At 42.4% G+C, this 13,608-nt stretch overlaps 1 protein-coding gene across 3 annotated transcripts; it reads left to right on the top strand.

Moving 5' to 3' along the window:
• The first annotated feature begins 56 nt into the window (after positions 1-56).
• On the top strand, positions 57-13,107 carry LOC135374741 (histone acetyltransferase type B catalytic subunit-like). 3 transcript variants are annotated; one of them, XM_064607665.1, is made up of 11 exons: positions 57-108; positions 720-791; positions 867-942; positions 1,100-1,223; positions 1,330-1,471; positions 1,613-1,769; positions 4,860-4,964; positions 5,022-5,128; positions 5,565-5,716; positions 8,503-8,619; positions 11,961-13,107. In XM_064607665.1, exons 1-11 carry the CDS (start codon positions 102-104, stop codon positions 12,135-12,137), a joined length of 1,236 nt encoding a protein of 411 aa, XP_064463735.1. In that variant the 5' UTR covers positions 57-101; the 3' UTR covers positions 12,138-13,107. The 3 variants fall into 3 exon arrangements, with proteins under 3 accessions (XP_064463735.1, XP_064463736.1, XP_064463737.1); XM_064607666.1 differs by having other exon boundaries at positions 72-108; positions 723-791; XM_064607667.1 differs by lacking the exon at positions 57-108 and adding an exon at positions 187-202.
• Positions 13,108-13,608: the final 501 nt, after the last annotated feature.

The following is a 13,608-nucleotide window of genomic DNA, read 5'->3' as shown; positions in this document are numbered from 1 at the left end:
CTTTGCGATTGGTTGGCTATGTGGCACATGATTCGCTAGGTTTTATCTGTTTTACTCGACGTCACTTCCCGAACAGAACACGGCGGGAAACTGTTGAGAACATGGCGGGTGAGCTCCGATATTCGCTTTTAAACGCATAAATGTATAACGAAACTGTCTACGTTACTGCCCGTCGTGCGTCTTTCAACGCAGACATTTTGAAGTACACATTTTGAGTTGCAATTAAGTGCATGTCACTTTAAACGTTTGTTCAAGTGAACCCTGTGAAGACGTTGGCTATCCGTTTAGCACCAATGTTTATTGCGTTGCTTTCCTGAACTTGAACAGTTTCAGGATACTATACGCGCGCAGAAATGGTGTAATATAGTCATGTCTACATGCACACCTTACATTTGCACGATCACCGAACGCCACGTGTCAGAATATCCAGCCACAAAAAAATGCTCGCAACTGTGCTTCACAAGCTTCTGTTTCTGCGCCCGGTTCTTGTTTGTCACACTTTATTCTTTCTCCTGTATTCAACTAGTATTCATTGCTTAGCGAACCCTGTGCTTTTGTTAACTGCATTAAGTGGTTCGTGCATGACACCATTTCTCAGGTTCCTCCCACATTGGTCGCGCTGTTGTATTTCGTTCTTAACACACACACACAACAATGTAACAACCACAGACGCAATATAAAGCTCAAAATCTGTCGCACTAAACCATATCCCTTTTCAGTAGTCTCCTTGTCCAAAGGAGCTCTGGATGCATACATTGCTTCTGGGAACGACGTTGTCGAATTCAAGCTAGGTATTGCACCTTGCTTTTTATTTCCTAGTTCAGAGGTGGACTGCATAGTGTTTTCTTGTCCATTCGCTTATTTAGTCCGAACCGCCGAAGACCTGGACAATGACAGTCTTGGCTTCGCCCCCGAGATGTCACACCAGATATTTGGAGAAGGGTATGACCATGTGCAGAGAATTTACAGCACGTTACAATTCATTGTATTTAAGTGCTAGCATAGAGCCCCAACAGGCTTAATTTTGGGTCATAAACCGGTATCAAAAAATACAACCATGCAACTTGTGCAGCGTTCTCACATGACTTGCCTTTCACAGGGAGAATATCTTTGGTTACCGAAACCTCAGGGTGAAAATTTACTACACTGCATGCAGCCTCAACATTTATGTCTCAGTGAAGTATGCGGAGAAGATCAGTGTCAAAAAGAGTGACGGTGTTAAGGTATGACATGAATGTTCTTTGCAGTGCTTGCGTCTATTCGGTGCAGATGATTCCATGCTTTGTTGCATTCACATTTGTTTCACGATTTATTTAACTTCGATTACAGCCAGATGATGTGGTAGGAATGGTCACAGAGAAGCTGCCCCCAGGTTTTTATAGCAACCTGGATCATTTTTCATCGATCCTTTCGAAAGAATCTCAGTTCAAGCCTTTTGGTGTTCTGCAGCATTCCTTCACTTTCAAGAAAGGTACTTATCGTGCATGTGGTTGAAACTGCAGTTTCGGTGAATGGCTTGTTTTTACACTACGTGGCATGCTATGTATCGTGCTAACGTGTAATGCGCACATTATCCCCATACGAACACTAAGTGACATGGATCCTTTTTAAGGCAACCCGGGCTGTCGTACCTTTGAGATCTACAAGGTAGATACAAAAGTACCTGGTTTCGTCGACTACCATGCCAGAATGCAGACTTTCATCCTGTGGTATATCGACGCTGCATCGTACATTGACTCGGATGATGAAAGATGGGAGTATTTTGTATTGTGAGTATTGGCCTAAGCATGCGCTTAAGATCCCATTACTGACAAAATGTTGTGTCTTCGGAATCCCACCTAATCGATTCCATTGCAAGCTATGTTTCTCGCTTCATGCTCTCCCAACATACTGTTTCTGTATGTGACACTCGGTATCATAAAAAATTTCTAAGAATTAATTAATTAATTAATTATTTCTAGTAAATTAATTTCTAGTTTTAAGAAGTACGACGTGACAGCGTACGTAACCTGCCGCTTGCGTGTTGAACGGAAAAATTTACGGGTTCGGATCAGGTTGAGAGGTTTTGGTTTGGTTTTCGGTTCAGCTCCGGAGTACAGAAGTAAAGGTTCTGCGCACTGCAGGAAAAGTTGTGCCAACATTCTCACAAACACGTTAAGTCGACAGTACTTTGATATCTAGCATTTATTTATTTAAGATGTACATGATATATAATGAGTTATACGGTGTGTTTCAACAAAAAAAAATGCTGTTTGTCTTGGGGGGGAAATTGAATTTTCCCAATTGAGCTCCAAACTTTGCAACGTCACGTTTTTTTTTTACGGAAACAGAAGGCGCATGCCAGATTTACCCCGTCCTATTGGGAGATGCATTCACTAACACAGTGGTAATGAGCACAAAAAAAAAAGAGAGAGAAAAGCATCGGTCCTAGGAGCAAATTGCCAGCAGTGCTCAGATCTCCCAAAGAAGCCATGCCAGGAGGCCCTGTATCTGTCCACTTACTATCCCTTATCTATAAGCTTCTGCTGATAACAGCAGTATGGTTGCAGGGCAAAGTTATCTGAAAGACACAGAGTGTATGGGGCCGGTTGGTACATATCCTTGAGCAAGGCTACAAAAGAAAGACTGAGATCAAGTTTAAGTCAAAGGATGTGCATATCAGGCAGATTGTGGAAACGCAACTCATTGTAGAACAAGGTAGAGATTGTGTTAGTGCCCCCACCGCCATGCTTACTAAGAAGCAAGAAGAAGTGATAAAGAAAGGTTGTTGGTTCAGGTGAAATCCCTGTTTGGCACCAAGTGTTATCTGTGACAGAATGTCATATGGGGAGTGCAGGTTAGAATGTGTGTTTGTTCCATTTCAGTGTCAGTAAACCGTTGGAAGTTGCCTCGTGGTTGTCTGTGTCCCTTTCTTTTGTCGCCTTGCTCAAGGGTATCTGAAAGAAGAGTGAGAAGGAAATAGGATGGGGCTGATGACCAACTTTCTTCCCCCATATCTTGCATTAATTTGATGGAGAACTGAGCTCCGCTGAAAATTTTTGCGCTTCGAAATGATGTTTTTTTGCTTTTTTTTTTTTTTTGTCCCAGCTATTACCGAAGCAGTAGGGAATATATTTTACAATGCGGTGGGGTAAATCCGGCATGGGCTTTCTGTTTCTGTAAAAGAAAAACGTGAGGATGACTCGGCAAATTTCTGAGATAAATTCGGAAAATTACATTTGTGCAAATTAAATTCGATAAATGTGCTCAGAAGTAATGGTGAAATCTCCCACTAGATAAATAGGTGTTGACACCATGATGTCCAGTCAAATAGATTTTTAAATACGATTTCTTTTTTCTTTTTTTTTTTTTTCACGTTACATTTTTTCACGTTAGGCAAGCAGAAGAGCTGAGAAAATGTTAGTAAAATAATGGGTACATCTCGTACTAGTACAGTACCTGCTTTTTGTCATGCCCAGACCACCACAGGCCCACAGTAGGCAAATCAAGGCCGCAAGGAAACGAAAATAGGTTTTGTGCTACGAAGTTAGAAACGCAACTCACAGCTGGAGCCTGACCCAAACACAAACCACATGGCCAAAAGGGTTACGAACGTTGTGTACCACATTCGCGTGTTGATGGAATTTTGAATAACATTTGCAGCATATGAGGCAGTTTTAGCCCTCAACTAGGGTGTCTTTCACACCCTTCATCCCTTCATATCATCCTTCTGCATAAGCCTTACATAAAAAACACACACAAAAACTCCATCAAATTTCCATTGTCCAATCATGATGACATGGTCGTTATAATCTAGTCGGTCGTGGTTTCAACACGGCGGCTATCTTCACAGCTTGAATGGACGTCGGGCTCAATGGGGTTTTCCTCCGATGCCGGTCCTGTTGCAGTACGCTCCGTCGGCTGCGACTTCGCTGGAGATGACATGCATTCCTCCTTCTCCTCTATATTTTGTTTTATATCCTGGTTCCCCTGTCTGTGCATCCCGTTTGAAACCATTAAAAATAATCTTTCAAAAATAAAGGCGTAAGTACCCACTGTTAAAAATATATCTCCCAGAATATACGCTTAAAAATAAACGCACAAAAATAATCGGCGAAATATCCCCGTTTAAATATAAACGCTAAGGAATCCACGGTTAAGAATATATCGTTAAAAATAAATCGTTTCGGAATCCCCGTAAATCCACCCTACAGTTGCTAGAGTCGTGGTGTGGCCCAAATCAAGGTGAACTGCAAGCAAGGGGCTTAACCTAACCTCACAGGACCAAAGTAGCCTAAACTATCCCAAACTAACCGAAACCAAACTAAACTAACATAACACGATATAACCCGGCGTAAATTGCAATCAGTCCGCCTCCGTGCTAGATGGTGAGGGGATTTTGAAACAGTTTATTTTTAATGGTGGATTATTAAACGGTGATCTCTAAGCAAGGATAGTAAGCGGTTTATTTTAGGAGATATATTTTTAACTGTGTGTTTTTAAGCAGATTATTCTTGAATGTTTTATTCTTAAACGTTTATTCGTAATGGTGGATTTCGGGGACCCCCCCTCACGTGGTGCGGGGGGAGTTCGGGTTCAGTCTATTTACCTTCTGTGCAAGCATTCATTTTGATTTCTTCATACCTGTCAAGTTCTTCACTGCAATGTCCCTCTATGTTTAATTGCGTCATCTACTGCTCCGTGACACCTGACAGGCTTCTTCCGATGTCGTCATTGTGTGTCTCGCTCGTAGTTTTTTGCCATGTCTAACCACCTAGCCCAACTCTCCACTATGTCAGCCTAGCTTATTGGAAAATCTATAAAAAAAACATCTTGATATTTCTTGTTACATGTCCCCGTTCTACCGCTTTCTTTGACAGACACGAGAAGAAGATTATAGGAGGCGCCACGTACTACCTATTTGCTGGATACGCCACCGTGTACCGGTACTACGCCTACCCAGCAAACATGAGACCCAGAATAAGGTAATCTTGTCCGACCTCCGCCGCTAATTGCTCTTATGGAGAGTTCGTCTGTTTCAGTCAAATGCTAATCCTTCCACCATTTCAAAAGCATGGACTGGGGGCAGAGCTTTTGCAGGCAATATACAATTATTACCTCAAAGAGCCTAGTGTGGTGGATGTCACCGGTATGATAAGTTCTCGTTTATTACCAATACATAGAGCCTGAAGTTTTCGGGAAATATTTTTCCCTACAATTGGGGGGGGGGGGGGGGGTAAAAATCGGGTAAATAAACGTGCACTAAATTCATGCAAATTTGGGTGAATAAACTTCCAGTACGCTAAATTCGGGGACAAATCTGGTTCAGTTATTCAAACTAACTGTAGCGGTTTGGTACAAACGGTGATGTAACTGCATTTTTCTGCCAAACAAGTAAGTTACTGCATTCCTACAGACATCCCAGTGAGGGCAATTTGCCGGGTAAAAATTGGGTTTCACCTGGTTTCACCCTAAAGAGGCAGCCTTCAATTCGGGGAAGAATCGGGTAAAACCCTAAAACTTCAGGCTCTAATAATACACTAGGTGTGCATAGGCTTTTAATTATTGTCTATTCCCGCTTACAGTGGAGGATCCCTCCGAGGCATTCACTCGGCTGAGGGACTTTGTGGATGCAAGAAACTGCTTAAAGCTGGCGTCGTACAGTCCAAAAAAGCTGCATAAAGGTTTTTCAGAAGAAATGAGGAAAGAAGCACAGGAAAAGCTGAAGCTTAACAAGGTAACGACAGCAATTACTTGTGACATTGTACATGTGCTATTTGTTGATTGTGGTGCAGAACAGTGGTGATAAAACATTTGCATGAAGGAGGGGGAGGGGGGGTGCAGAAAAAGCAGGTCCGAATGACAGGGCTGGGAGAAGAATGAAGTAGTTGTGTTGTGGCAGAGACACAATGTTAACCGTACAAATCCCTCTATGCAGTGTCAGACATGAAACTCACGATGCTGTCAAGGACAGATTTTTTTAACTTCTGTAGAATAAATCCAAAGGCTATCTATAGGCCCCCATAGAATAAATCTGAATTGTCGACAAGTCTGAATTTTTCGTCAGTGGAACAAATAAACTTTTCCCAAGTCTTTTTTTTTTTTTCCTACAGTATACTTGAAAACTCTGTGTGTGTCTGTTCTGCTGCACGAGCATGGGATAACACATCACAACTCTTTTGAGAACGTGTCGTGGTGTCTTTTTTTCTGTTCCGTGTCTCTGGTTTTATCGTCGTTTTTACATCACAACTCATCAGATGGGTGGAAGTTTAGGCTAGTTTGCAGAAGATCATCATTGACTGGGTAGCGCAGTGGGAAAGCACAGATGACGAGAGAACAGATGAGGACAGGCGCAACTCATTTCCTATCTCAGGCCTTCCTTTATTCAGTGGGATGGGTGGTCGTATCTTCATAAGGAAGGAGTGTATATATATTGGGCCTTGTATTGCTCCCATTCTCAGTGACCTACTGTTGACTAAGATGGATAGGTCCTTGTCTAGTGTGCTGCAGGCTGTAGGAGTGGTAAAAACCTTCTGCTTTGTTGGTGATTATATGATTATTCTCAAGGGAGAGACTGATTCACTTGTACCACAAGCTCACAGTATCATATCTAAGGTGGGAACTGTCCTCAGCCCACTAGTGCTAGCGCATGAGCGAACTGTGTGTTAAAAATTGAGCTGTTCTTTTAAGAAACGTTCGAGAATATTGCAAGGGGTGCCCCCATGTCCGTCTCCCACTCCCTTCCTGCTGTCCTCTCTCCATCTGTGCACTTCTGTACGCCTCTCGTAGGTGCAGTTGCTTCGCGTAGCCAACGCGGAATTTAAAAAATCATTGGAAGGGGAAGTACATCAACTTTATGAGGCATTCGACGGTGCCAATAGTTTTATCTGAAGAATCAAGTCTGACTATATGGAGTCCGAAAAATCAGTCTGACTACATTCTGCACAATTAGAGCCTGAAGTTTTAAGGTTTAACCCGATTCTTCCCCGAATTTGCACCAGAAGCGTATACCAAGAGGGGGAGTCAAGTCCTGTAGATCACATAAACAAAATACAGAAACCGACACTGAAGATTTTTTGTTTAAGTTTAATTTGTACAAGCTTTCGCGTGGAGGTCCACGCTTCCTCAGGTACAAAGTGAAGTGGTGACACACATAAGTATATATAGTACAGACATATGCACGACTAAACACACTGCTGTACAAAGAAAGGGAAGGGGAAAGGAGATATGGTGCCACGTGTCTGTGTACAACGAATAGCTGGGCAGACGGATAAGTGACCTCTAACAGTTTAAGAACAGTAAAAGGTGTTATTGTGAACAAAAAGGCTCGCCAACCCAGTTTCGCGGAAGGTGGGTCAGGAGTATGGGAAATTTGCACCCAGAGTTGAAGGTTGCCTCCTTAAGGCGATACCCAATTTTTACTCGCCAAATTGCCCGCACTGAGACGTCTGTAGGAACAAACACTAACTTGTTTGACAGCAAATTCAGTTTACATCACTGTTTGTACCAAACTACAGGGTGTGTGCAGAAAAACATGACCCCCATTTAGGCACATAGCTTGTTGCCTACCTAACTAACGAACTTCCGGTGGCGCACGATGGCGCATTTATGCGTGCGAAATCTGTAGAAAAATTGTGGAAGCCATACCCAGCTTAAAAAATAAACGGAACAACGAAAACGTCGGCTTCCGTGCATCAGAATAGGGCAACATGGTGGACAACAGGGTGTATGTGAAAGGGCAACATGGTGCACGTAGGAGAGTTGTGTTCAAGTACCGCTAGGGGAGCTATCGGTGCATAAATCGAAACGATGTCCCACATGGATGCTCATCGGTAGTACCCCTAGCGGTGCCTGCACATAACTCTCATGAGACGGAAATGCACTACAATGCACTGTCATGACCGCCCTATTCTAATGCATGGAAGCCCATGTTTTCGCGCTCTGTTTATTTTTTCACACTGAGTATGGCTTCCAGGATTTTTTTGTAGCTTTCGGACGCATAAATACGCCGTCGTGTGCCACCGGAAGTTCCTCGGCTAAGTAGACAACGAGTTACATGTAAAAATGCGGGTCATGTTTTTCTGCACACACCCTGTATTACAGTTAGTTTCAGTAGTTGAGCCCGATTTCTCCCCGGATTTTGCATAATGGAAGTTTTTCCACCCGAATTTGCATGAATTCAGATGCTTATTTACCCGATTTTTACCCCCGAATTTAGAAAAAAAATATTTCCCAAAAACTTCAGGCTCTATGCACAATCGAGATGCAGTGTACAAGTTCTCCCCTATTCAGCTACAATGGTATGCAGATTCTTAGTCAAGTTGAAATTTTCCACATTTACCCAAGCGACACATTTTTATTTGTTTTTCCAAATTAAAGGAATAATGAAATATAGTGTAGAATCAGCAAGCATATGATGTGAACAAACATATACAAACTTTATTCACACTCCTGTCAGTGCTTGTTATTTTCTGTATGATATGTATCTGTTCAGTGTTAGTAATACACATCTCAATTGCTCAGCGTCAAGCACGAAAAGTCTACGAAATGCTCCGCCTTCATGTGACAAACACAAGCAACCCCGGTCAGTATAAAATGTACAGGCTGGAAGTCAAGAACAGGTTGAACGCCCCGTATCAGGTAAGAACCTCGCTGCATGGTATAACCCTGGTTTTGTAATGCCGAGTCTTTAAAGTCCGCATTTTACGATGTCCTTTCCTCCACCCATGGCTGTTAAACGACAAAAGCTGCAGATTATTATACAAGCTTTTTAAAGATTATTTTCCACCCGAAAATCTGCTTTTCCACCTGGCATGTAGCCCGATTTTTACCCCATTTCTCGGCTTCCGAAATAAAACCAGATATTTAACGAAGATTTTTCAAAAACATAAAAAAACGAGGGTCTATGCAAAATTCATAGGGATTTCATGAAATTCAGTTCAATTCAATTGATCACTTCAGGTACCCCCCCCCCCCCCCCCCCCCCCCCCGAAAAAAAGAAAGAAAAAAAAACATGCCAAAGTGCAAATTGAGCCACTAATACTGGCACCAGAGAATGGTAAACCATCGACACTTAGATACAGAAGGCCTGCTTATTGCCTCCTCTCCCTCCTTCGCTACGTGGACATATAAAGTCAGAATTCATCTGCTACTGCGATTCGCCGTTCTGCGAATTCAAGAACTCGCAAGTGATTGCACCTAACTTAGAACCTCTAAAATTGCATCTGTAGACAAAATGCAACAAGCTTTCCGGAAAATCAATAAATCAATCTTGAGAGAAAGATATGGGACTGTTTTGCGCTAACGTTTTCCCATTTAGTATGCGAGGACGTTCAATCACTACTTGCAGACGACGGTGGTTCGTCTCCACGGCTACGACCGCTGAAAGCACGTTCGTGATTGGCTACAGCCATTGAAAACATGATCCCGATTGGCTGACTCTTAGTTGTTACGTCATGTCGACGAGTGAGCAGGCTTTCTCTATCTGCTGCTTTTTCTACCGACATTGCCCCGATTTTACCCGTTTAGCAGCTCCCGAAATAAAAACCTATTTTTGACACACACACACGCGCGCGTGCACACTTTCACGGATTCCCCCCAAACGCAAAACGTGAAAACACGAGGGTCTAATAATTCATCTCGCGTTGTGAACATTTTCCTGTGATCACCACTGGCAATTGTGTGGCATCCTTCAGAGCTGTCCACTTTGCATGCTTGCAATATGTAATTCTTTTTTAATGCTCTTGCATGTTCTAAATTACCATCTGGCCACCTTACTAAAGACAAGGTGCCTAACTGGAATGTTATTAGTACCAGTTTTCGGTTCGGTTAAGGAGGTACGCGGGATCAACTCGCGAAAAATGACAAAAAAACACATTTCGTAGTCGGGGCGACCCCTTGCTAACTATCGGGAAGATATCGAATAAGAAACGGGTGACTAGTTATCCATCTCTCACTATGTGTGTCCACTCCTCTTTACTGCTAGGGTGTCGCTCGAATGGAGAAATGCGACACCCCGGTGTTCCGTAAACTTTTGTCCCAAGCTGTACACCATGTCAAAGCACAGTCAAATTTTTATATTGGACTGATTGATTTGTCATATTTATTTATTTTATTATTTATTTCTCATCTTTTGTTGTATGCATTATTTAGAAACAAGAAACTCTAATAGAGTGCCTGAGATAATGCTTGATCAAACTCCCCAAATTTTGCGAGAAGTAAAACTTACTTTACGCATAAGTTACATGCGCCAGCCCGGCTACTTTCTTAAAGGAGTTGCGACAGTAATCTTTGCAGCATTACTTAATGCACGCGAGGGTTAGTGGTAAAAAAAGTAGGGGTGTGCGAATATTCGAATTCTCGAATTCGAATCGAATATCAAACGCTCGAACTATTCGATTCGCGAATAGTTCCACGATTCTGCGAAAATATCGCGGAATCCTTCGTTTGGCACGGAATTTCACTGAGCCCCTTATTTTTAGGGGTGTGCGGATATTCGAGTTCTCGAATTTGAATCCAATATCAAAAACTCGAAGTATTTCATTGGCGAATCGAATACCCAATATTCGGATTTCCGATATCCGACTGTTCCCAGAACATGAACGACATCTCCTGAAGGTGGGCTGCACCTGACGCTTCCCTGTATGAGGTGAAGCCTGCTTTACGAAACTGCACATTGCTGCAGGGCCAGCACAGACAGATTGTAGTTTAGCTTAAGATAAAGTTAGCCCAAGTTTATTGCACATACTCCGCCTGAGGAAGGGAAGGCGTCCCTCCCGTGTGCAGTTCTTTGGCACCATCTTTCAGATCGTCCCTATAGTCCCAAAAGTTCTGGAGCTAATATCATTATCTGTTCCCCCATAAGCGTCATTGTAATTAAGGCCCCGGGTTTTCCGCTATTCCGCGAAATATCGCGGAATTCTTCGTTTGGGACGGAATTTCACGGAATCCCTTATTTGTAGGGGTGTGCGGATATTCGAGTTATCGAATTCGAATGAAATATCAGTCACTTGAATTATTTCAACCGCCAATCGAATACCCACTATTCGGGTTTCCGAATATCCGACTATTCGCAGAATACGAACGACACCTCCCGAAAGCAGACTTCACCTGAAGTGTCCCTGCATGAGGTGAAGCCTGCTTTACGAAACTGCACCCTTCTGGAGGGCCAGCACAGACAGATTGTAGTTTAGCTTAAGATAACGTTAGCCCAAGTTTATTGTGCATACTTCGCCTGAGGAAGGGGCGGCGTCCCTCTCATGTGCAGTTTAGCGGTGGCAGTGTGGGAATTTTGATTTGATGTTTGGAAGTTTGCCTTTTTAAGACTCTTAAATAACGCCTACAGCACAGAAACAAAAAGGGTGTCCTAAAGATGTAACTTCCAGAGGGCATGTATTGTAAGCTCCTTCCTATAATGTTCCAATAAAGTTCCTATAAACTCTGTAGATGCCGAAAGACCTTTCAACAAGTATAAAATGATTGCAGGCGACAGACAGCATTCTTTGTCAGAGGAGAACACAAGATATCATGTATGTAATGCTGAGCCACAACAGTGCTTCGAATTTGTAATTTTATAAAATATTTTTTGTTTCCACATTACCCAAGAAAATAAAGTGTTTCCCATTTCAAGCAGCCGTTGACTGCTTGTCGCGGAAAATTGCGGAATTTACAAGCCGCTGCCGCAGAATTTTGAATTTGCCACTGCAGAAAACCAGGGGGCCTTACTCATTGGTGTTCTGGATTGGGGAGTTCCCATTTTTTGCACTTTAACTCTTTACCACAGCCTCCGTCATCATCATCATCATTATTATTATTCATGTGTCGTTCTTACGTGCAACCATTTTCTTTGCTGTACACTTGCATGCTTGTTCGGCTTGTACATGCATGCCATGATCTTTCTATCCAATGGGAGTTGTAAGACCAGGGTTCGAATTTTCGCAAATGCCTGGTGGCACACAGTAATCGGTCTTTATTCTGCACAGAGACAAAAGGCAGATATGGAGAAGCTGCGTCACGTGATGTCCGAAGAAGAGTTCCGTACCACCCAGCAGTGTCTGAATGCGGAAAACCGGTTTGAGCAATTAGAGACACAATACCGCGAGGTGGAGCTCGAATACAGGAGGGTACTTGAGAGGTTGGCCGCTTCAAACCTCAGGTGATCGCCCGAGTTTGTTGGAATTATGTCACATTGGAGTATTATGGAATGCAGACACACCTTCGTCTTCGTGACATGCCTGTTGATATGCCAAACAGAGAAAAAAAAAGCATAGCTATTATGCTCAAAAAATGTTACGCGGAGTTAAAGACGAGGGCCTTGTTAATTTTTCTCTCAGATGCTAAATAACAAAACTGTTTCTGGACATGTTCTTACTAATACAACGTTACAAAGTTTAAATGGTCCGTTTTACAAGTTGTTCTTATATCTGGCATTACATATTAAAATTGTAGTTCAGCAGTGCTGTTCCACACCAGAGGTACTATGATAGGAAATTACGACGTTTTCTTTTTTTTTTTTTTTTTAGTGAAGGCTCGTGTCAGACAACTGTGGATCAAATATTTCTGGAAAATTTAAATTACTTTGACGTTTTGCTGCTGGTTCAGGAAGCCCTCCAAGTCACACCTACATAGTGGCAACTACTGTTGTGCCAGTACTTCATAACCACAAATTGCAGATGTGATCATACTAGGCATTTATGTATCTCACGTAAACGCCTAATGCGATCAGACGCTGCTGTTAATACAGGCTAACATCACTTATTCATGCGAGGCATATTTTATTTGCTTCCATTCAGCATTGATTGCTTATGTCAAAGATTTCTACAAAGGCCCGAGATTGTCACACAGCCATTTGTATCTTTGTGGAATGACCCTGCTGAGTGTGTGGTATTTGATAAGGAAGACAAGGGCCATCTTTAACATGCTTTTGTTATGCAACGAGGCCTTTTATATGCTGTTAGCACTTTTAAACATGTTCAAGCCTTAACAAAAACAGGTTCATTGTGAACTGTGTCCTTCGGCAAGAGGTTGCTTATGTTGTATGTGGGATGTTTACCACGTCTGCATATTGTGGAGATGAATTCTGTAAATTATGTTGTATTTGCGAGTTATTAAAAGTGTGTTGCAAGTGCGCATCTTGCTTGGTCATATTTGGGGATTGAAGGTGTTATTCCAGCTGCAAGCCTGATTCCATAATACATAGAACCTGAAGTTTTAGGGTTTAACCCAATTCTTCCCCGAATGGAAGGTTGCCTCTTTAGGGTGAAACCCAATTTTTACCCAGCAAATTGCCCTCACTGAAATGTCTGTAGGTATTCACACTAACTTGTTTGGCAGCAAACGCAGTTACATCACCATTTGTGCCGAACCAGTTCAGTTAGTTTGAGTAACCAAGCTAGATTTCTCCCCGAATTTAGCGTACTGGAAGTTTTCCCACCCGAATTTGCATGAATTTAAAGCACATGTTTATTTACCCGATTTTTACTCCCAAATTTAGAAAAAAATATTTCCCGAAAACTTCAAGGTCTAATAATATACCACAGGGTAATGTGGTAAAACAAATCATGTGTAGGGCCTGAAGTTGTTAACCCGTTTTTTTTTGTTGTTTTTTTTCTCCACGAATTTGCACCCTGA

The sequence above is a fragment of the Ornithodoros turicata genome, unplaced genomic scaffold (genome assembly GCF_037126465.1).
Source record: "Ornithodoros turicata isolate Travis unplaced genomic scaffold, ASM3712646v1 ctg00000746.1, whole genome shotgun sequence".
NCBI classification, from domain to species: domain Eukaryota; kingdom Metazoa; phylum Arthropoda; class Arachnida; order Ixodida; family Argasidae; genus Ornithodoros; species Ornithodoros turicata.
The sequence above is the reverse complement of the archived record's forward strand: the minus strand, read 5'-3'. Positions and strand labels throughout refer to the sequence as shown.